The sequence below is a fragment of the Betta splendens genome, chromosome 6 (genome assembly GCF_900634795.4).
Source record: "Betta splendens chromosome 6, fBetSpl5.4, whole genome shotgun sequence".
NCBI classification, from domain to species: domain Eukaryota; kingdom Metazoa; phylum Chordata; class Actinopteri; order Anabantiformes; family Osphronemidae; genus Betta; species Betta splendens.
In genome coordinates, this window is record NC_040886.2 from 2,499,885 (window position 1) to 2,524,606 (window position 24,722).

The 24,722-nt window shown below is 40.2% G+C and overlaps 1 protein-coding gene across 2 annotated transcripts; it reads right to left on the bottom strand.

Annotated features, from left to right (window-relative positions):
• Positions 1–1,434: 1,434 nt before the first annotated feature.
• Positions 1,435–22,986, bottom strand: LOC114857163 (septin-7-like). 2 transcript variants are annotated; one of them, XM_029153350.3, is made up of 14 exons: positions 22,687–22,986; positions 20,834–20,933; positions 11,860–11,966; positions 10,207–10,307; positions 9,963–10,097; positions 8,558–8,675; positions 8,377–8,469; positions 7,722–7,818; positions 6,924–6,935; positions 4,063–4,114; positions 3,847–3,972; positions 3,457–3,592; positions 3,027–3,172; positions 1,435–2,903 (listed from the first exon to the last, which is right to left on the bottom strand). In XM_029153350.3, the coding sequence occupies exons 1-14, from the start codon at positions 22,723–22,725 to the stop codon at positions 2,864–2,866; spliced, it is 1,302 nt and encodes a 433-aa protein (XP_029009183.1). In that variant the 5' UTR covers positions 22,726–22,986; the 3' UTR covers positions 1,435–2,863. The 2 variants fall into 2 exon arrangements, with proteins under 2 accessions (XP_029009183.1, XP_029009184.1); XM_029153351.3 differs by lacking the exon at positions 6,924–6,935 and having other exon boundaries at positions 22,687–22,985.
• Positions 22,987–24,722: the final 1,736 nt, after the last annotated feature.

Sequence of the window (24,722 nt, forward strand, 5' to 3'; positions counted from 1 at the left end):
GGTGTGTTGTCCCAGGTTTGTTATAGCTTAGTGAGGCAGGCTTGGGTCAGGTGAGATCATCAGCTGGGTATGAGGAAACAGCGCTACTTCTCAGCTTAGGAGGTTAAAATGACTGGAGCTGAAGTTGTTGAGTTAGTCTACTTCATTTAAAAATAGTTATTAAAAATCTCAGTTTAGTTGGCGTCGCTTGAATCGACTTTCTAACCAAATGCCATTACTGTACATTTGGGGCTCTGATTTTAAAGAAAGTTACAAAAATTTGGAACAAAAGCTAAAGAAAATTGATGCATCTTAAGATAAGATAGAAAATTAAGTAGCTCAGAGGAATATGGAATTTGTTAGGACAAAGTTTGACACTCACTACCTTTTGAATCCATGATTCACCTGAGTATAACCATGGTCTTTTGATGTTGCACTTCCTCCTAGCACCATATGGGTGACGTTTGAGTTAGACGCAGTCCTGTTATAGAAGAAAGATCACTGGTTTCCTTATCTTTGGGTGAGTAGCAGGAAGCAGAGTGTCTGAGAAAGGGAGTTAGGGTTCACACACGTGTTGGGTTAATTGGTCACTCTGTGATTGTGGCTGCTTTTATACATATTTTATATATTATTTATATATTATTATTCATATATTTTTTAACATTTTAGAACTCCCTCTCCATGTTAGGCAGTTTGTTTTTGGAGTTTTTATTTTAGCATTCTATATTTTATTATACCTTTACTAATTTTATTGATTTTTTCATTCAAATACTTCTTTATGTAGTAATTTTTAATGATTTTTCACTGCCCTGTCTTAATATGTATTCTAAACCCCAGCAATTTCAGACAGTGCAAATGAGCCATTAATGCCTTTTCAATTCAGTTTCCAAATGACATTTGCAAATCACTGACTTCTGCATGTTATTGTATGTTGAAGTCAATCTGTGATCTACATGCTGCTGGAAGACATACAGACAGATTGTGAATGTTTTGACTTTATAAATGAGAAGTGTTACGGTGTAAACACTGAATTAAAGTAGAAATAATTTATGGACATGTTGGGAGTTAAAGCATAACCTTGTCAACTTTAATATTAACCACAAACAATTACAGACGGAACGTGATAAACCAAAAGAGAAGCAAAAATTATGTAAATATATATATATATATATATATATATATATATATATATATATATATATATATATATATATATATATATATATATATATATATATATATATATATATATATATATATATATAAACACAATGAAAACTTAACTTGTTATTAAAGAGTGAGGGCTTCACAAGCATTTCAAAGAAACATTTGAACCGCAGAACTTCTTTTCTCCTGAGAAGATGCATTCGTTAGCATAGATGTGGAGAATAAATGTGTGTACGTGGAAATGTATGACGATATACATGAATGCTTAAGGTGAGTTTACACGGTAGGTTCTTCTCAGTACAAGCTTTATTGTTATTCCTGGCATAAAAAAAAGGAAACCAAAGGCCACTGAGCAGCCGGTGGTACAGTATGTACACAATGGAGGTGCTGCAGAAGGTCTGTCCCTTTACTGGATCATCCAAAAAAACTATACTAAAAAACGGATTATAAGATGATTATAGGAAAACTACAAGGGTGCTAAGGAGCCATTCTTCGAGCATACACACAGTATAGTAGCAATAAGATCCTCATCATATGGTAATAAAACATGGCAACTAGGGGAAACACTTATTACACTTGTTACGTGTTGGTGTAGCACGCTAAACTGTCTTGTTTGGTGAGTGTAGAACTAGTCCTACAACAAAGACCAGTCAGGGGTGAAGTTAGGGCTAAACTGAACAACCGTAGTGTCAGCTTTGTTTTGGCTAATTGTTCCTTATGTCACTTAAGCCAAAGAAACATGAAGATCACGCATTACTTACACCACAATATAAAACATCTTTGTAAACACTGTAACCTGTGATACTGAAGACACCAGTGAGGCTTTTGCATAATATCTTCTATTCAGAGAGGAATTACACACACGCTGCAGTAACAATATTCTGGCTGCTGGAAAAAAGGAGTAAATGATTATGAATTAGGATCAGACAGCATCAAACGTTTAATCACATCTTGGCTGGGGTCTAGTAACACGAAAAAACAATCAACTTCACTTTTGTAACTGTTTACCAAAGCAAGAGATCAAAATAAAGGAAGCTGATGGAGGTAAAACTCTAGTCACTGTCAGAGTGTAAAACTAGAAGGTGTACTAATAAAAAGTTGCTTTAACACGTTATTAGCAGTCAACAGACATTTTTGCTAGTTTGTTCAAAACACATTTTCTAGAAACCGAACGGTTAGAAAACATATTGTTTGTAGAATTTGCTTAGAAAGACGTTTCTCCACTTTCTGTAACTTCATAATGGATGAAATTCTGTACAATCCTGAGAAGCGGATGCATGTTCCTGGTTAGTCAGAATGTAGCTGGACACCACACAGTATGAACATCTGGTTTTAGGTGTGACTGGGCCTAATGCCACGTCTCTCCTACATACTTGGTCCCTTCTGTGGATACACATGGCTGCAAAGGGAAACAAGAATCTATCTGCCTGCCTGTAAATGGCCGTCCATGGCACCTGCCATTTGTTATGTGTTACCATAAGCTTGGAAAAGCTCTGACCTCTCGTCTTTTTATATAAGAGCACATGCATCCCCCAAAAAAGAAGAAGAAACGATGCCCTGCAGAGAAGCGTGTGGTGGTTATGTGTATATGTAGTGTACATGTCATGTGTACACAGAAGTGTTAAGGAATGTATTGATCGCTGTATATGCTTTGTGTGTTTTCTGAGTTTCAGATGGGAGAAAATAAAAAGACTGAAGAAACCCGCTGAGTCGCTCTTTAGAAGATTTTGCCTTTCTTCTTGTTCTTTTCCATTGTCCTGTGAAAGAAACAAGGACAAACAAACCTAAGTTCTATTTTAACAGTTTACACATTGAAACTGTAATTAAACAGAGAGGACTCTAGAATCTGTATCTGAATCTGCCACTGGAGTGTTACTGACTTGGAGGCGTCGAGTTTTTGCTGCTCCAGGATTCTCTGCTGAGCCTCCCAGTTGACCTTCTCCTCCTCAAACACTCTCCTCTTCTCCTCCAGCTCTTTGTACTGGGCTTCCAAGTTCCTCTTCATCTGTTCATGGCGCCGCTCCAGCTGCGGGGGAAACATTGCAAATAAACAAAATTCCACATAACTACAGCTGACCAACAATGTACGACCCATATTCTACATCATAATCCCTGAGATATTGAAGCTTCATTCTCATGAAGTACAGAAGCTACATTAAGTATGTGTGTATATAATTAAAACATTTTATTTTCAATTAATAACTGATCATAGCCCAAAATGTCACTTTCCATATTACGGTGCCACCATAAATAAAATGCGTGAGCACCACAGTGGCAGAGACACACACGCGCTCAAACCCTGAAACGCACCTCAGCTTCTGAATCCTTCAGCTTCTGCTTCTTCTCTTTAACCTTCATCTCAAAGACTTGCTCCATTTCAGCCTCCATTTTCTTCATTTTCATCACATGCTCCCTCCTCTCCTCCTCCATCTGTGCCAGGGGACTCCTGTGATCAAGTTTGGAAGTTGGAAGATGATGCCAAAATTGCTCGAAGAATCAAATGCAGTTAATGTAAAAATGTAATAAACTAAACTAAATAAATAGTTGTTAACCTAAATCCTTGTATTTACTACAGAAAAACGTTTCATATTAGCTGCAGCTGTACCATCTTTTAATGATGCCCCTCTTCAGACCTGCTACAAGCTGGTGTTTCAGCATCTACCATCCCGTCTAGTAACTTTAAAAGCAGTGGAGTCTTACTTTGTAAGCTGTCCCTTGGTCTTGGTAGCATCTACTCCATTGCAGGTGACAGCTGCGAGTTTCTTACTACGGTAGTTTTCATAGTGGACATTGTTGGTGACGTCCTTCAGATCCTGCATATGGGTCCTGTGGAACAACATCAACTGATATGAGAGGCTTGTGTAAAGCCATTAATGAGGTTAATGTGAATGAAGCTTTATGTATTGCTACCCTGACCTGATCAGCATGTTGCGTAGCACGGTGAAGTCGCAGTGTTCCCCGTTCTCCACTGAAATAAAAACCAAAGGAACAATAGGAGAACAGAAAGGGAGAGAAGGACGAAGATAAGACAATTACTACACATCTTGTCATAGCACTAATCATAACATGACTGTCTGAGTTTCTGCAGAAATCTCTGGTGCGGGGGTAAAAACTGCAGAGAAGCTGCTGTGGATTCTCTGCTTCTACACCGTACAGAGGCAGCAGAAACACAGGTCATTGTGTCTTTAGTGAGTGAAGTCAATGCAGCTGTAGTGACTATTATTCACATTTATTATGGTAAGGTTCAGTTATAGTTAGATATACACTGTATGTACAACACACAGTTATCACATTCATATGTTATCCAACCATGTTTCAAAAGGACAACATTAGATGTAGTAGTAGACAAAGGACAGAGACAACAGGCCATGATCCTGATAACCATCATTACCACACTGGTCTAAATCCTCACTGCAGCTTAGTCTTTAACAAACAAAACTAGTTCTTTTAATTTGCCTGGTTATCCCCAGCTCAGATGCCTCGTGGTGTTCAGTACTTTTAGAGCTCTGATTTTTTGCTACTGTAACTCTGGACATTTAGATATGTGCTTGTGTCTTTAGCTCCCAAATTTCAGCTGCCTAATAAAATGAAAAACACTACGGAGAAACAATAACGTTCTGTCCATCAAACCGAAACCAAAAAAACAAACACTAATGAGCCTTTTCAATACAAAACACAAAAATGCAGAAAAAGAAATTATCTCTAACAGTTTCACTCAATCACTTTCTACTTCTTTAAATTAATAGGGCCAGGCTGCAGCCTACTCAAGCTGTCACTGTTCACTGTGACCACAACTAACCACTGCATCTCTGCTCCGAGTAGCTCATAAAAACACCCCCTGATCCCACTCTGGTGTCAACAAATTAGTTCTAGATGACAGTAGACGGTGGAGTCAACATGGTACAGTTCGTGATGGTAAGTATCATCTCAGCAACAAGGCCATTGTTCCACAATCAGGTGGGATTGTGGGAAAGGACGCTGCTCAGGATGGGTGTGGTGCTTTCTTCAATCTCCTCTTGTCTTATTGTTTTTCTTGCGCAGGGAGTCACTCATCAGCAGATGGAATAAGGAGACACCTTACCATTGATGAAACTTAAGCAGTCCAGCCCCTTGGCCTCCCAAGCCAGCCATTGACCTCCTGTCTCTTCTAGAGGAGGGAGCTCTGACGGAGGGGAGGGGTATGGGTGTTCAGTTACTGTCTTCACCCAGAATGGGCTAAATCTGGGTCTGGAGCATCTGGGACTAATATGGTTCAGTTTTGACCCAGAATTGGCCCATGTTTGGCCCAGATTCAGCCCAGATTTGGCCCGACTCAACCATAACCTGCATGTGTCCAAAGTGACTGGCTAATGAGGCTCGAAGAACCGAGTGGGTGTTATGAGGATCTATGCATGAACAGCCGGGGACTGTCCAGGACTCTCACTGAGGGAACAAGTAGAGGAGCCCAGAGGGAAGAAGTCAGGTCGCTTCACAACATCAGAGTAGAAGTTTGAATGTTGGAAACTGAACAATATGAAAAAAGGCTTTATTCTTTTTGTATAAATCTCGCAAAATTTTGTAACCTAGTTTGCAACACTTGAATGATTTCAAACCTTTGCAAAGACAGATCTGAAAAGATTCAAGTATTATTCAGATATTTTTTTCTAATGTTTTAATCATATTTTCCAGTTTCAAACACTCAAACGTCTACATCTGGTGGTGCAAATTAACCCCGAGAAGACGAGGTTTATAGGAGAAAAATGGGTTGTAGTTACTAATAAACAGACCTTATTTGTGGATGGGAGGCAGAAAACACCTGATGCTTGGTGTTTTGTTAGTCACTGTATGAAAAACAGATTTTGATTGACTCCTAGACTTGTTTGAACTTCCATCAGGTGTTTTGAGCCTGAGTAGTGTTTTATTTATTTCCTCTAATGGTAAAATTCATGTCAAACATGCAGAGCCATGTTGGTGCGCACGCTTGTTTTATGGTAAAACAAAACAAATATATTTGTACATGAATAGTTACACTAAAATTCCAAGTCAGCTAATGAGTGAGGATTCATGATACCAAGCCAGGTGTTGCCTGATGACTTAAACAAGCTGCTACATGCCTGTCTGCACAACACTGACTCACCATTGACTGCTCATGGACGTATAAGCAATGCGTTAGGATGCTGGCTCCCAGTCCTTGGTCCAATGATAGAGCAAGGCACGCACACAGCTCTCGCCCTGCACCACAACAAGCCTCACCTCAAAGTGAAGCCAGTAGAAGGGCGGCTGAGCTTCAATGCCACTGCTACGTTTAATACCACGGGAGCAAAGAAGGGAACCACAGTGTTAGAGTGATGTTACCACTGCAATAGTGGCTTCAGCACCAGACAGCCTCTAGTTTACTCCATGGCTGTTCACAGCATCAGACCTGGGATAAAACTACAGGATGTGTAAGAGTCTGAGATGCCCATCCTCAGATGCATCGTCTGGGGTAATAACTAACAACAGTGTTCCCCATGTAAAAATGAATTAAGCACTGGTGCATGAATTCCATATAACACAAATAACTTTAGTCAATTTACCCATGGAAGGGACATTTACGTGTTGGTGAATGTTTCAGTAAGTATTCAGCCCAAGTCTGATCAGAGCACTGGTTTGACCATCAGCCTATTGATGAAAGTGCACAGCAACAGAAAAGTGGAGGAAGAGGAAGGATGGAGAGTTTTGGGAGACATTCTGGGGGAGCAGGTGGTGGCGGTGGGAGTGGAATGACACTGAAATAAAGTCAAAGATGGTTTGTTTACCAAAAATGCCCTCTGTCAGTCATGAAAAGAATAAATAAAACAACAAAAAGAAAAAAGAGAGAAAGAAAGAATGAAAACGTGAAAGACTGATTAACGGTCAACCACAGAACAGAGCGAACTTTACGTTACGCAAAGACAAACATGGCTCATCGCTTTACCTACAAAGCAAGACACTTTTTGTGATAAACCAAATAAATGACTTGCAATCACTTTACAACATGGAAGCCTCACAGTGCACTACGGGGGCATTTACTATCCAGCTGCTTTTCATCATCACGGTGACCTACATCCAGAGGTGCACCTTCAGGCTGTCACGACTGCCTTGATTCTAACTGATTCTGACTGTGAGGTCATTATAACAAAAGTCAATTTTCAGTGAGGGAGGCGGGGTCCCTCATCTCTAAAGAACTTAATGACATCAGTGTCCCACAGTTCATCATTTGGCTACTTGAAGTCGGAAGTTATGCTTAACCAAAAGGCCGACATGAACGACCTCACACTAAAATACTCCTACTATGAAATACAAGGTTTTGTAAACTCAACCAAAACCAAGGATGATAAGATGAACCCAAACCTCAAATTCCAGCAAAAAGAAAAATCAACACGTTGTGTTGTCCAGTAGTCACTACATGTTACCACTGTGGAGAACATGCACTGTGTTGCACAAGCCTGGGAACAGCAGCCTTCATTGGTTTGAAAAGACAAATCATCAAAGACCAACATACTTCAGCTTCTCTGATATCTATCATTGTCTGAAAACATGTCTACTTGTGATTACTCATAATTAAATACACGCACCTTCAGCAACCCCCCATGGGTACTGGCGACCTCTAACCTTCTTGCCGTTCACCTCAATCACCGCGTTGCTGCCAACTACTGCCAGAGGCATCTTCTCCTGCAATAGGAACAGAGCTGTTAGTACCACAAACAGTGGCTGCTACCATAAGCTCACACACGCTGATGTCTGTTGTATTTGGCCTTATTGCATCACTATCTTTGTTTGTCTTTATTCATTTTGCACTTTGAACTAATGGAGATTCAGCAACTATTTGCTAGGCTTTGTTTATTTACAAGGTTACAGAATACTGGCATTGAAATTTAATATAATTCTGTTATCTGCTAAAATTCAGTTTAAAACTACACAAAATTGGTGCTACTATTTTAGAAGGGCTGATGTGAACATGTTTTATTCTTCACTCAGCAGCGGAGCAGTTGATCTGTATTCCATGTGTGGCAGACACTTTGCCCAAGGCAACAGTTACAGGGTCATAGAGCCACAAAAATCAGTAGTGAAAGTTCTTCAGTGAGCTTGCTTGTTTGGCTGATGACAAACTACGGCCAGACATGAGAAGTAGGACAGGGGCAGCTGCAGGGCTGGATGCTGACATTTATCTGTGTGACTCAGATTGGTCAGCAATGCTTTGATCAATTTTAAATGAACACAGTCTATTACCTTGATTTTTCGGATGAGCTTGTTGTCTTCATCGTCCTCTGTGTCTGGGAATTCATAAATTTTGATCTTGTGCTCCTGTATCTCCTTCATTATCTGACAAAGGCAGAAAGTAATCAGAATATCAGATAACACACAAAGACACACATGCATAAGTGCATTTCTCTCTTGCTGACATGAGTACCTGTTTTTTGAAAAGCTGGCACTCTTCAGGGGTCAGAGTGTCAGCTTTTGCAATTAGGGGAATGACGTTGACTTTGTCGTGGAGTCTTTTCATAAACTCGATGTCCAGTGGCTTCAGGCTGAGCAGAAGACAAAAGCAAAACTTTATGTTACTGTATTCAAACGTTGGCCGCCATCAGAGGGCACATCTTACTTCATAATTTGGACCTTCCACCTTCGAAGGGGATCAGTCTTTATAGAAAATAGATAGAAATGGTATGTTGTATTACATGGTTACCTAATAAATTAATGAGATGCAATGAAAAGAAATGCTGTCCTGTGTGAGGCTTGACAAACTCAGACAGCTTAGTGGGTCACCAGCAGAGGGCCACCATTACTGTTCACTGACAGGCAGTACAGAGTAAATCTAAGTGATACAGAATGATCGAAATAGCAGTAGAAGCTGCGATAATGTTAGGATGACTGTGACTGCCTCGTGTCCAGATCAACTATTGCAAATACACTATACAAATAAAAGGCCAAGTTATGTACCTGATCTTTCTTTCTAAGATGCTCAAATGGTGAAATAACTAGTAACTAGGAACTTCTGCTCCGGACTCACCAGTGTGGTTAACTCTGTCCGCTCATTTACATTTAACACAAGCCTCTAAGCTCTGGAGTTCAGCTCAGATTTTAGTCTTAAATGCACAATGTACTAAATTAGTTTATTTTTGACATATAGTTACTGTCTGCAGTGTAAACAGAAAAACATAAACACTTTCTGTTGTTTATTTACCACTGCTCTATTCGGATGCTTAATCTTACTTCTTTAATTTAAAAAAAAGAAAAAAAGCCTTGCTTCATATTCAGCTTACTACTGTACAAAGTTCTAACCACAGTTGCTCTACAAAAGTTTTACATCAGCTACTACAGTGTATAATAGAATATGTTTGATGCTGCTGTAGTCTGAGGTGAAGTAGAGAAGTGCAATAGACCTTACGACACCTGGTGGTAGAAAAGAGACTTGCATCCAGATTGTTTTTAGTCCAGTACAGAAATTTTAAATACTTTTCCCCAAAAACACACTGCGGGAGAAGCGCTGTTCTTTTTTAAGTGCTACAGTTGGATGTGAGCTTGCAGTCTATCTTGGCAGCAAGCCAGACAACTTCCACCTCCATGTAAGGTTTATGTAGACAGGATTCACTTATGGTGGGGTGGGGTTAGAGGGGGGTCTATAGACTGCCAACAATGGAGTTCAGTGGTATAACTATTTTTTTGAGATTGGATTCTATAAAACAGAAAAATAAAAGACACTTGGTGGTGTACTTCTAAATGTATGTGTTTTTGTTTTGTGATTGATTGTTTATCAATCATCATGAGTTTTAATCCACCTATATTGTTAGAACTTTATCTCATACAGCACATACCCATGTCCAGAGGGTGCGATGAAATACAGGCAGCAGTGGACTCTGTTGTCTGGCATGGACCTGCGGTTCACCCTCGACTCTGCATTGAGGAAGTCCTCAAACTTACTATCAATGTAGTTTATGACCGGCTGCCAACTGGGCACATGGAGGAAAGATGTGAGGAAGAGGAAGGAAACAGTTTCAATATTTGGACAAATATATCCACACAATATCTTTGTGGAAAAAGTAAGTTAGTGTGGGTCACCAGTTGCTGTTGTCCACTGCATCTCCAAACCCGGGCGTGTCAACAATAGTGAGCGTCAACTGAACCCCTCCTTCTTTGACCAGCACCTTGGACTGCTCCACCTGGAATGCACCGACAGTCACACATTAACACATTCAGACATGTTCCTATGGACCTCTGTGTATTTGCTAACTGGTTCAGCCACTGGAGATTGGGCAACACAGCAACATCACATTGTAGGCAAGCTGTGTAGACTTTTGTTCCCCCAGCATCACAAATAGGCAGCAGGTGTTCGACAACTATTATATTTACGTTATTCAAGAATATTATGAGGACAATGACACTAATAGAGCAGGCAACTAAAACTGTTTTCATGCTTTAGTCACATATATTCACATTTAGTCCCATGATTTCCCGTTGTTCCTTCATTTTCTACTTATTTTATGATCCCTCCTTTAATTCAAATGACAGATCTCTCTTTGTAACACCAAACATTCCCAAGCTTCCACAGACCTATAGATAATCTGACTTTACAGCTGAGCAAATAGAAGAAATATGTGTTTGCAACCCTAAGTCATTGTGCATAACATGGCAGTCTTTAAAAAAAATCTGCCATTTCCACAATTTCTGAGAGGAAAAAACCACAAAAATGCTGTGAGTCCCAACCCCATCCATTAAATGAAGTCTGATCTGGAGGAATGCGAGGGCTCAACAAAACCTAAAGCTAAGATATTATACACTGTTTCCACATATTTAAAAATGTCTTGATGGTCCCCCTGGATGTGATTTCCTTGTGTTCCATTGGAAATATCAGTCTGCTCAGTGCACTCACGACAGATGTAAATTTATGCCAGCCTACATGATGGTACTCAGACTTAGACTTTGAAGGCTTATGGACGTACCATCTTTAAGAAATAAGCAAGTTCCCATCTGCAATTTTTAAAAGGGAATATAGCCATCCCTGTGGTAGCATTGTTGTCTTCGTTTGAACTGATTAGGCTTTACAAATGAACATGCTAGTGAACTGGTGAAGGTATTTCCAAATGTCTGCTGGTGCTTTTGCAAATCGAGCATGAGCTGACCTCTTTAAATACGTGGAATCAGGGAATAATATGTTATAATTATCAAGTTGTGTTTAATTATAAAGCATCACATCACAGCAAAAGTCATAGCAAGGTCATTTATTGGGTTCTAACCTTATACAAAGTAAATAACACAAGTACACATATTATGCAAAGTAATTAATAGAAAAAACCTCCAGCAGAACTAGGTTCTAGGTGGGACACCACCTGGCTGCATTAGAGAAAAGAACAGGTTACAGAGCATTTGTTGGTTGGATCAGCAGCCACACTGCATGAATGAAAGTGTTAGTTAGTGCAGCTTTAAAGATTTTCCACAGCAAGGAACCAGGAACTACCTCATCTTTGTAACAGCTTATTACTGTATATAGTTGGCCGACACATATGCTACACATGCTATTGTCAGCTGTTCTACATTTCAGACAGCCAAACTACAGGAATACTGTTTCTGCTAAGACGTTGGTCTACCTACACAGGGTCACCTGTGGACACTGTCTACACCTGTACCTGTTTACTCATAGTACAGTCGGATCTAATCCAATGTTATGATGCTTCATACAATACTGTAACAGAACCGAAGGTTAAATAAACTGACCTGCACAGTCTTCCTGATCCGCTGAGAAGGCCCAGGGTAGTCCTTGGAGTACAGGTCAGTCAGGAACAGGGAGTTGATGAGTGTTGATTTCCCAAGTCCAGATTCACCTGTGAAATAGCAATTCTTACATTAGAAAGAATTTGTTGTCATGTTATAGGAAGTGTGCATTCATGCCCCCCCCCCCCACACACACACACACACACACACACACACACACACACAAAAACCTGGAGTAGAGGACATGAAGTAGATTTATTGTTTGTGTGGGAAAAGGTCAGGAGCTCATCTGCCAGCAAGAAGAGTTCTGAGATAGCAGCAAAACAACTTTGTCCTTTACTTACCATTCACCCACTGTTACTCCATCACTCTTGCAGAAGTCTTCCCTAGCATACAAATCTCCCTGTTTCTCTTTACTGTGCCAACTTTCCATTTCCTGCTGCCACGTTGATGTTCAGGGTACAATAGTGAAACAAACACAACGTTGACAAAGTGGTTAAAAGTGCAGCGTGAGGATTCACCCAGCAAATGAGTAACCTGATCCTCTACCTTGGGAATACTTTAGAGCAGTGTTTCTTAACCTTGTTGGAGGTACTGAACCCCACCAGTTTCACATGAACATTAACTGAACCCTTCTTTATTAAAAAAATAAAATTTCATAAAATGGAAATGGATTAGCCCTGCGATGGACTGGCGACCTGTCCAGGGTGTACCCCGCCTCTGCCCATAGATAGCTGGTGATAGATACTGTATGTATTCCAATAATGAACTTGTAACACTATAATGTCCAACATCACTTGAAAAGCAGCGGCTAAAGGACTCGGCCTCATTCAACAGGTTGAATCCGTCCCTGAAACGTAGCATCCACCTCACAGACAGGCCAATAAAACTACTTGGTTTACTCACCAGTCTCTGCACCACCAGAGCCTTTTCTTTTACTAGTTTGCGTCGGTTCTGAACTCATGCTTACTTATTTTCGCTCTTGTTTTGATGCTGGATGAACGGCGCAACTGTGCAAACAAACAGGAGCAGATCATCGAACCAATCAGCAGCGTTTGCTGATGTGATTAACAGAGGAGAGGAGCAAACCAGGTACGAGTGAATTCCAAATTCCCTGCAGCACAGAATGACAAAGCAATGTAGCGAGACCATCTGCAGTCAATGATCGCCTAGCAGTCAAGTATGAGTCGGGACTCATTTGTGTTTTGACCTCCACTGAACCTGAGTGTGACTCACCGAACCCCTAGGGTTCGATCGAACCCAGGTTAAGAAACACTGCTTTAGAATCATTGTTTTAACCAATGGACAAGGTTTTTGACTTAATGTTGACATGAAATAAAACTTTCTTAGTTTTTGCAGTGCATTGAAAGACTTCAGTGGGTGTAATCAAAAGCTTCTACCACTTAAGGAGTGAAGCAGATTTGCTGTAAAATGTATATCTATATATGGCCACTGGATATGGTGGATAACCAAAAGGGAGAACACATCTCCTTGTCTGTTGCTAAGTCACACACATTTGATGGATTCTTTGGAGGCACACACACACACACACACACACACACACACACACACACACACACACACACACACACACACACACACACACACACACACACACACACACACACACACACACACACACACACACACACACACACACACACACACACACACACACACACAGCATTTTATGAGACAGCACACTTGTGTGAAACTTCGCCTTCCCCCTCTGTCTTGCTGGGTATTGCTCCTAGTTTTGCACAGGGAAAAAAGGTAAACTAAACATAAATGGGAGGGGCTAAGTGTGTGTGTTTAGGTGTGTCTGTCATGTTGTCTGCTCTCTCTGTTTGCTTTGTAAAGTTGGTTAGTTGGTGTTATATCTGATGCTTCCTTGGTGAAGAGCTGCAGGCAATGATGAGTAACAAACCCAACAATCACCCCAATCACATGCAGGGTGCAAACTCCAAGTCACTGTACAGGACCCAAAAGGAATTAAGAGTCAGGTTTTATGACAATGTAGGAGAAAAATGTCACCTGAATCATTATCTTGTCAGAATATGACTTGAGCATTATAGGAAAGCTTCACAGATTTTCACACAGTGGGGGTTGGCCCAAACGATAGTACTTATAATTTCTCTGCAAAGAAATGAGGAGGGATCTGATTATTCCTCTGCAAGTCCCCTTAGACATCTCAGGGGCTTTATTTGCCATGTGCTTACAGACTACAACGAGTGCTTCCTGTTTTTTTCTGTACCTGCCCCAGCAGTTGGGCTGAGAGGGGGCGGAGCTAAACTACAGGTCGGTCCAGTCACTGCAGCTCAGGTGATTCATCAGAGCGCAAGGCATTGTGGGTGTTGTACCTTCATTTTCCCTGTTTTCTCTGGACATAGACCAGGGGCGCCCAACCCTGGTCCTCGAGAGCCACAGTTCTGCTGGTTTTACAACTCTCCCTGTCCCAGCTAATACCGATTACCTTGACCAGGTGTGTTCAGTCAAACAGTGGTGAAGTATCACTTTAACTCATTTACATAGTACATTGTAGGGGCTATCTGCTGCTGGTGGCTATAAAGCTCACTGACAGAATCTGGGGGAATGTTTACATAATTAAAAAAACTCAACTATAGATGGATTTGGTTGTGTTTTTAATGAATTGTATTGCTCCAAATGCATCTTTTTCCCAATTCCTATTTTAATAATCACATCACTTAATGTTTGACTATATTAAAATAAAATGCTAAGTCAGGCAGTAACATATTAAGCATAAAGCTGATTAGCATGACACTAAGCTGAAGGAGGATGGACAAAACCTAAACACCCTCAGCCAGGCGTCCTGACAGCAGACAGAAATAACTGTGCAAACATCTTGCGGATCCTCAGAAAACAGCTGCTTTACAAACAAAAGCAGCACATATATGGAAGGGTTGATACCGAAAAATATACAAGAATAAAAATAAGTAGAATTTGGTGTGATATCTGTTAGATTAAACAATAACTGTAGTGACAACACTGTAATTAATTTATTATTAACTGAGTGTGATGTACTGTGAGCTTCATTCAGTCACAGCAGCTTAACGTCCCCCAAGGTGAAATCTATTTCAATTAGCCTCCTGCTTTCTGTATTAATCGAATATCCGTTACACATGACAACTGGAAGCGCAGTGTGTCCATAGGCTGACAACCTAAAAGTCTGGAATGGATGGCCAACCCTGTCGGCCTTTCCTCTTCCTTTCCTGTCAATGAGGCATCAGCCTCCATCTCTCTAGAGTTCTGTTGTCCCCTTATTATTTTTAGCTCACTAACCCTTCCTCCAGGTAATGGGGAAGATTTTGGTTTACTTGGTTACACACTGCAGGAGTCATATACTTATTAAAAGCAACTAACAATAAGTTGCAAAATGATGAAAGCATTATAGAAATTTGCAGAAACAGAAAACAAACATGAATAGTCTAAGTGGGTTTCCCATCAGATTCCTGACATTCCTCCCTCTCTTTCTGTGAGACAGAACGTGGCAGCTGTTGACCCCCAAAAAGCCTACAACAAACACACACATACTTAAAGTATATAAACACAAACCACATACGAGAGGCCCAAACTAGACAGAGAGACATTAGACTGGTACACAGGCATGGAAGATAGGGCAATGAAGACAGTGTTGTGTTTTCAGAAATGTTGTTTTAAAGTTTGGAAGCAGTGGTCCACATGGGCGAGCCACATGAGCCCAGAAGGGACACAACCCACTTTCCTTGGTTTGTTTTAAAATTAGAGAGTGAGTGTTCTGCTAAGATCCACTGAGCCAGAGACTAAATCTGACAAAACTGGCACGTGCTGGGTCACAGCAGACATGTGCTTCTCCAAAAAAGACGCATACGGCAGGAGCAGAGTGGAGAGGCTGGAAGAGAGAGGCGAAGGAAAGGCTGGAGCACACGTGCCCGACCTCAAAGCATGAAAACACACACGCACACTGACAGTAGCCTCTGATGACTCTTGTGCCCAGAGGTGATGACGAGTCTTTGGAAAGTAAGTCTGTAAATAGGCCACTCTCCAAAGGCAACGACAAAGCTTGTCCAACATGGAAAGATTCATTCATACTTGACTGACCACACATCTACAACAGAAAAAACAACAACACACAAACTAAGACTGTGACATAACATACACAGGAGCATTATCTCATTATGCAGAAACCACAGGACAATCCAAACCACGTTCCAGTGTTTCCTCTGACTAACGAACGGACAACATATAGCATGAAATACAGGACCTGGATCTCATTTGACAAGGACACAAAATAAGCTGCACAAATGCTGTTTGCTGGAGGGAGCATGTGTAAATATTCAAGCTTTGAATGCCAAAGATGTAGATGGATATTCTCCTTCTGCATATTGCAGCTCTCAAAAGACAGACCAGTAATTAGTAGCCTGCATGCAATGAAATAAACAGTTATTTGTTTACTAAGAGAGAATTATCTTATTTCTGTGTAGTTTATCAACTGCTGCTCTTTAAATGAGTGATATGGGATAAAAAGTCATTTTCTACTTGGTTTACTCAATTCCATTATAACACAACCTTGCAGACTTCATTTATTACCAGCCATGCTTGCTCCACTAAGACATGTTGAAACAACCTGTCAAAACTAATAGTGAAAAGTTCAAGGGTAGCTAAGCTTGGTAAAGCATTTTATCAAACCACCCTAATTCTATTTATTTATTTATTTATTTATTTGTGATATTATTTGTACTCGTATTTTGTTGTATGAGTTGGTCAAGAATTGTAACATTAGTAACAACTTAATGAATAAGCCACTACTTAAAATTTAAAAATCAATACACATGGGATGTACGTAAATATATTATTACAGCCTACCACAATTTGCCACATGCCATTTCAGGGACATTTGTTTGAGCACTCAGTGACAACCTGTCAACCTTAACCAGTGTTCATTTCTTTGTAGTAGATCACTTTCACTGCTGAAACCACATGAACATGTCAATATGCTGAAAAAGTGTGTGGTGCCTGGCATGTGGTTAAGGCAGCAGGTTATGCCAAAGCCTTCGTTACTTCCTCAGTCCCCTTGCAAGGTCACTGGGAAAGATCGTCAACAGCGTCTCAGACAAACTTATTGGTATTACACACGGCTCATAACAGCAAAGGGACAGACACCAGGATAAACAGCCTGTGTTTCAATCACAAAGATAAGTGACGCAGACAAACAGATACCGATCTAACAGGCGGACGTACTAGGGCCATGTTGTACTTATGGTCTCAATCGACATCTAAGAACCAAGTCAAGAATGTGAAGACTGTAAAGAATGTCAAAACACACACCTACTGTGCGTGAGACGATCGTTACTGGTCTGTTACATCTGGTACATGACCAGTTGAGGACCCTGGATGGGGGAAAGCCTGCTTCATGCCTGCGGAAAGCATGAACTGCCCTTAGGTGTTTTAAGACATGCCATTAGTCAAATGCTAATGCACTCTAGAGTAGTTTTGTTCATAATGTTCACCACAGTGTTTAAGTTTGGCTTATGGAAATTCAGTTTATTGATTTCATTTTTCATAAATGTCGAGCCAGAGGGTGGGATGTGGCTGGCAGTTAGTTGGCGGTAAAGGGGGAAAGCTGTTACTTTTAGGTTCAGTAAACCTCAGTCATTGCCACTCTAAAACAATTTGCACTACTAACTCTGGGCAACAACTACATGATCCAACTCTGCTGCTCAACTGCTTCTGAAGGAGTTTAGGAACTGGTCACACGAGGCAGCAACGAGAAACACATAGCAAGCGGTTTTGCATCTCCTGTGCTCCCAGTGTGTTTCTCAGGTTCATTCAGCTCGCTACCCTGACACTGAATCTGTCTGATCTGTCCACTAGTTTTTACTCAATCTGTCAGTTAGACAAAGGACAAGGAAGCATTACATGTTCAGAGAGAGGGAGACAGAGCGGAATAAAAACAGAGAAGTCAAAAACACTAGAAGAGGGGTTTCTTGGGAAGTGGGCAATATGGCAGGTCGTTAATTTATACCAGTGTACTCAACATCACATTGCTATCATGTTCCTATAGACTTGCATAACCATAATTGGTACCACCACTTACCACATTAGACTAACCAGTGTAGCAGGAGAGACTGTGGTGAGACGGATATGGGTTTGTGCTGCTGTGTCAGTGCAATGAAATTGGTCATTTAAAAGTTTATCTGCAAAACCCTCTGTTTTTGGACTGACATTTGAATTTATTTTATTAGACCTTACAGAAGTTAGAAAAATGCTGTTGCTAGATTTAAGGAGATCTAACAAGGAACATGATTCTATCATGTTTTTCCTTCATCCCTGTATAGCTACAGAGGAGCGCAACCATCTTAACCCTACTCATGAGCAGGTGGAATCTCTTGATGTTTCTGCAGCTGACTGCATAGAGGATTATATCCTGTTGCCCCAAACACTAAAACAGAAGTTAAAATCCTGCCACGAATAATCATTTCAATTTATTCTAATTTTATCTTAAAGTCCTCATAGTTTTATGTAATCTCAACAAATAGTTCCTTCACAGAGTGCTGGTCTACTTGTTGTTCCTAGACTTTCGAATGCGGGTAGAGGCTCTAGCTAACAAGCTCCTCTTGTGTAAATCCAGCTCCAAGCTCAGGTTCGAGGAGAAGAATATTCCATTCTTAAGACTAGGCTAAGTCTTAGTGTTTTTATAGATGCAGTGAAAAACTTCCAACAGGACCAACTAGTCCAATGTGGCCCAATGCCACAGGCTGTTCCTGTGATGGTTCATCACTGAGGAGTGTTTTTACGATTTTAAACAGTCTTACACTTGGACATGGATTCAATAAGAATGACTCAATCAAGCATCTGCCAACACTAGAGTTGACGCCGCCGACAGCTACCTGCACACATTCTGTCAGGTCCACCTGGTCCAAGAATTCAGTCAAGGCATACGTGGATAGCTATCAACATGGCTAAAAAAACACGGCAATTTGCTAGTTGTAGGTACTAAAGTAAAACACAGGATGCACTTTAGAAAAGCAAGGAGCTAATTTGATTGACTTCTGGACACATTTCTATTGGTCAGACAGATAATGTATATCTAGTTCTGTTAGGAAAGTCACTCATATAGGTCACATTTATCACAAAGGTTCTGTTCAATGACAACTGGAAGTGCTTTTTACCACTTGAAGCACTAAAAGGAATGTCAATGGTTGCACACAGGGCATTAACTACAAGCTACAGTCTAACCACTGAAAGGTCTCATTATGACACGTAGTCCCCTAATATGACTTTTACTTAATGCACACTTCACACATATGCTCAGTGTCGAGGACAGAAAGGCTGTTAGGTCCATCATCATTTTTTAGCAATCCTACAAATGCTCAACATTAGGCAGCCAACATGTTTCTGACATGGAGCCATGACAGCTGCAAGGCCTACAGGCGAGTGGGAATTTAAGAGGCATCCCTTTCGTAAAACTGATTGTATCTACTGTTAAAAGTATGAAGAGGTGTTATTTACATTACAATCAAGTGTTTTCCTTCTGTTGAATCTGAATGGGTTACAGCCCAGTCTTCTCATGTTCACACTTGACTACAGGCAGTAGCCAAGTCCAGCAGTGCTGATCCAAGACATATTATCAGCCATATTGTTCTCATCATTCTTATTCAGACTTGTTTTCTTCACATCTCCACAAGTTGCTCTTTTATTATTTATATTTCTTTTTTATCAATGATATATGGAGACATATAATTAAGAGTGTTGCAGTAGAGTCAAAAGAAAAAGATCAGAAATCTACAAACAAACTGTTAGGAGCCCTTCATCTGATCCGCCTGTTTAGAAATGTGTCATGTGTGAAATTAGGATCAGCTGGGGAGATGGCCAAAAGAGCACATGAGGGCTCAAACAGCTGAGTAGCTGATTGTGGCTCACTTTGGTTCTCGTCCAAGACATCATTCCCCAGTCTCCATCCTGCTTCTCTTCAACAGAGGCTGTTAACTAAACAGGAAGCTGGAACCCCAGGCTGCTATAATAAAGGCTGGAGTCCTCTGTGGTTAATGTCATTCTTCTTTCACTGAACTAATCAGGGTCACCACATGATGGGGTTCAATCTATGAAATATCTCCTAGACAGTGGTCCCTGCTGTGATATGATGCGTGGATGGAAATAAAAAGAGGCCGTTTGTACTAAAAAAAAACACAAAAAAAAACAGCCAGCATTTGTAACAAAAGTGTGGATATTTTGCACCCCACAACAGTGAAGTGATTTGGGTGTAGATCTATCAGTGGTTCCCCCATTGCTCTTAGGGATGAAGACCCAAAGGCCTGTGGCAATGTCATGTTTACCTTGCAAGCATGTAGTAAGGCACAGTCAGACTTAAATAGAAATATGCCAGTAACTGTAGAAACGCACTTCGAATACACTTTAATAATCTGTAAACGTATAATTCCCCTGTGAGGGACCGGTGACCTGTCCAGGGTCGCCTTTCGACTGAATCAAAGATAGGAAAACCTATCCACTCTTATGAGGAATAAAAGAGTGACTATATTATTCCCAATTCCTTTTTATAATCTACATTAAGTTAAATTCCACATAAATTTGACAGCTAAATATTTCCAGAGGACATTCCAGTATCCATGTCATCACAAGCCTGCCATACTGCTGTTACATTTGTAGCTTATGCAAACACAGACAAAACCATGATTTCAGCCCACACCCTTCCCCCGTTCACCCACATCCAAGCGCCTAAGTGTTTTCCTTCTTGAACAGACATCCTGCAGCTTGCAAATTAAATCATCCAAATACACAGATGTGTCATTGTGCATCATGGAGTTCCAGGGAGAAAACTCCCTTGGGAGACTATGGAAAATCTGCTCTTCTAGGAAATATTATCACACACACAAATTCACAAAGCCACTGTACAAGATGGGCAGAAATGGACAAGAACAGTCCTGAACATTTAAGTTTGTTGTAAATATGTCCAACTTACCTACAACCATTAATGTGAATTCAAAACCTCTTTTGACTGACTTCCGATACACCTGGTTAGGGAGGTTAGCAAAGCCCACATAGCCCTCCAGGTTCCGCTGCTGTGGGAAAACACACAGACACATACAAATGTTGGTATAGCAAAAATCATACAGCATCAACAATCATGCAATAATAACATAATCAGGCATGTTTGCCAAAAAATGACATGAATCTATAGAATCTCCAAGTACAAGTTGTGTATGTGTAAACAAACAGTGGGAAAAAATGCCAGAAATATATGAACCCAAAGTCACAGAAAACATCTTTTTTGAACCCGCAATAAGCATTTTTATGTCATGCAACAACAGAGGCCCTCTAAAGTGAGTGCAGCTGCAACGAATACAGGAGGGGGAGGACCCTGGGAAAGAGGAAATGGAGTTATAGTACACACACAAAGAGTAAAGAGCATTGAATAGATACAACCAACTTTTACCACCTCGAAGAGCAAAGGACAGCTACTCATTCTTCAATGGACCAACATGGATTTTGAGGAAATAATTTTATTCACCTTATCAATACTTGTGATGCTCACAGCTCATGAGCAGGCGCAACTACTCCGAACAGGCCCAGAGCACTTTCCACTCTCCACGATTGATCCACCCACATAAGTGTGTGTGTGTGTGTGTGTGTGTGTGTGTGTGTGTGTGTGTGTGTGTGTGTGTGTGTGTAAAATAAAGTACAGCAGCAGTTATTATGTAACACACTGAGTTGGCTGCTTGCTGCTTGTGTATGTAACAAGAGGTCACTTAAATACAGTAACATTTTAAAGAACACATGAAATGCTTTCATTAACGGATATATTATGTCTGTATGGAGCATCTGAAAAGTCTGACAATGCACACACTTTAACGGTCTTACTCTCAGAATCACTGCAAAGCCGAGCCGTCCACAACAGCTCATTGCATTCTTGCCATCTCCCCTCTAGTGCATCCACTGGTGATAGCGGCAGCTTGGCTCAGTGACATCATCTGCACAGTCCAACCCCTTCATATGGTAATATAGCGGCTGATCCTGGGGCTCTCCCACAGATTAATAATAAGGGTCACTGTGGACACAGTAGTGAAGTATATGAACACAGTGTATGTGTTCATATACTTCACTACTGTGTCCTACAGATGACGTTCTAGTGGTTGGAATTCATTGACTGCTGTCAGTAACAATATACAAAGACATAAACAAGTCAGCGGTAATGAACCAGCTATTTTCCTTTCAAATCTACATATACATTTTGGGGCCAGTTTTTGCATCCATAGTTTTTTCCATAATATCTGACCTTCTTCTACTCGTAGTACATGGTAATGCAGTACTGGTATTTCCTTTCATTACACACTCTCACTAGTAACATGTGTAAAGGTCGGTGTGCTCGTCTTTCCCCCGAGCACTAACTCAAAGCTGACCACGCACCTCGGATACGAGCTGCTCTATGACGCCATTAGATCAAATTATATCATGAGTCATTAACAGACAGCATCTATATCTCTCACGTATATAGTGTAATAGTTACACAGCAAGATTACAAGATGGATCCGACCTGGGTTTTAGCAAATTATGTCATTTTCACTGTAGAAAACCTGTTAAATAAAATACCACGTAACCATGTAAAATTTTTCATTTTCATACCATTTAAATCGTTTAGATCGTGTGAGGGGCGTTTTTTTCGCAAACTATCCCAGAACCAGCTATTTATATGAGCTTGGTGGGAAAAGGTTCGGTATCAGCTGGGAATAAAACAAATGTCTTGAACTCAAATAACAATGAAAGTACGTCTTAGTATCAGGACTGTCCAACTGGTCTGTTGGAGATTCGACTTACAGCGATGCTGGGAACCGCAGTGTCTGGTCGCTCGATCATCGTACCGCTGCTGTGCTGTCACCACCAGCTCAAACGGACACTCACCGAGGCATAAACCGATAAAGCTCCGAAAGAAAAACGGAGCTGAGCGAACTCGCAGCTCTTCGGTGTGAGGCCCGCAGTCCGCCGTCGATAGAAACCAGCGACGTGCGTCCTAAACGAATGAATGAGGCTAAATTACATATGGCCGCTTAGGCGCACTGCCAGTTGTAACGTTAGCACAGCGAAGAAAAATGCCTGGACTGTTATGTTGTGCAAACGAAACGAATTTATTTCAAGGTACATCCGGAAAAGAATTTCAAAATAAGGCAACATCTTTGTTTTATTTTGTAACGAAAATCTTCACAAAAGTGACTTGCGCATATCTTCTGTTTTGAAAATGTACATGTTACAATTCACATGGGTTTTTACCAGAAACCCCTTTTTTAATTTTTTAAAACTTAAAATAACTGTTAACATGTTGTTCTGGTTATTGACAATTCTCGAGTATTATAGTTTTAAAGTATGCCCCAGATCCACCACATACTCACAAAAGCACTTTCATCAAGCCCATAAACCACATGAAATGATGCACTAAGGCAGTCCCATCCCCATTTGCCAGATCATGTTTAGAGATGGGTGGTACAAACTTTATTATTCAAATCATCTGCTTAGAATTTATGTGTTCTTCATCAAAGTTATATAGATGGGATAAGTAACCCAGGAATGATTAATGCTAATTAATCGCTACAAGCCTGTTATATCATAATTTGTGATCACATTGACTATGTCAACGATAGTATTGTCGTTAAAAACCAATAGCTTACCACCTAAATCCATATATTGTGCCATGATTGCAGGTACTGCTGCTTATGAATTTGATATATTAAGATCCAACTATGCCTTTTGCACTTTTAAAAATGAGATTAAAATAAAAGTGTTAATGTAAATTCTATTTCAAGGTCATGCTTCACTATACTAAACATGAGGTGGTCTCAACAGCTGATGCACATCTTGTTCAAGTTACACCAAACGTTTTTTTTTCTGTATATAGAATTATTGTTTTTATGTTTTATGTGCGAGTCATGCAGAACTGTGAGGGCATGAGTCAGTATGCAGCTATGAAGGAGGATGTGCATCTGATGCTGAATGTTTCATAAAAAGTAATTATATTTATCGGAATTGTTTTCTACTTTAGTAATATCACAAATGTTTAAATACTAAATTCATATACCGTTATTTATTTTTATTAAAATAGACAAGACAAAACGGTATAAAAGAAATTCAATTCAATTCAATTTAATATATATAGCGCCAAATCACAACAAAGTTATCTCTAGACTAAACCCAACAAATCCCAAATACAGTAAGCCTTTAGTTGTAATTTGTTCCTTTCATTTATGAAGCGTCATCACACAGCTAAATGAGTGAACTACATTATGAGTTATGAGAAGAAAAAAACACTGAAGCAAACACTGATCCCACTCATCCTAAAAAATACAGTTTTACTAAAACATTTTGGAACAAAATTTATTTTCCGTATTTTTCGATAATGTCGGTTGTGATTGGTGGAGACATTCTACTTTAGGTTCTAAGCGGACGTTCAATTTGTTACGATATTTTTATTTTTATGACCTTATATTTTAAATAATATTTTAATAACAATAGGGCGAGAAACATGAGGTGCATTTCCTTTAATAAATACGGTTTTGATAAAAATCGATACTTGACTAACCTTTGGCTAAAATTTAGCGTTCGGTTGCTGAGCATCCGGTTTTTGAGCAACCGCCCGCCATCTTGTCTGCAGATAGGTTTGTTGGGTCTACTTGCAAATCAAGTCGGCCATTTTCTAACTTTTCCAGCGACCGAATGTGCAAATAGTGTGGTACAAGTTACACAATGTGTTTTCTATCTAGTCCCTATAGTTGTTGATTGGGTTGAGCTGAATTCAGAAATGTTTTTGCTTAATCCATTTATAAACATCAAGTCAAAAGTATCCTTATAAGGATATATGTTGT

Coding starts and splice junctions, on each gene's coding strand:
- LOC114857163 (XM_029153350.3), bottom strand. CDS start 22,725: ATGATCGAGCGACCAGACACTGCGGTTCCCAGCATCGCT. Junction 3,973..4,062: donor CTACGCAACATGCTGATCAG/GTCAGGGTAGCA, acceptor GTTGTTCCACAG/GACCCATATGCAGGATCTGA. Junction 2,904..3,026: donor CAAAAACTCGACGCCTCCAA/GTCAGTAACACT, acceptor TTTCTTTCACAG/GACAATGGAAAAGAACAAGA.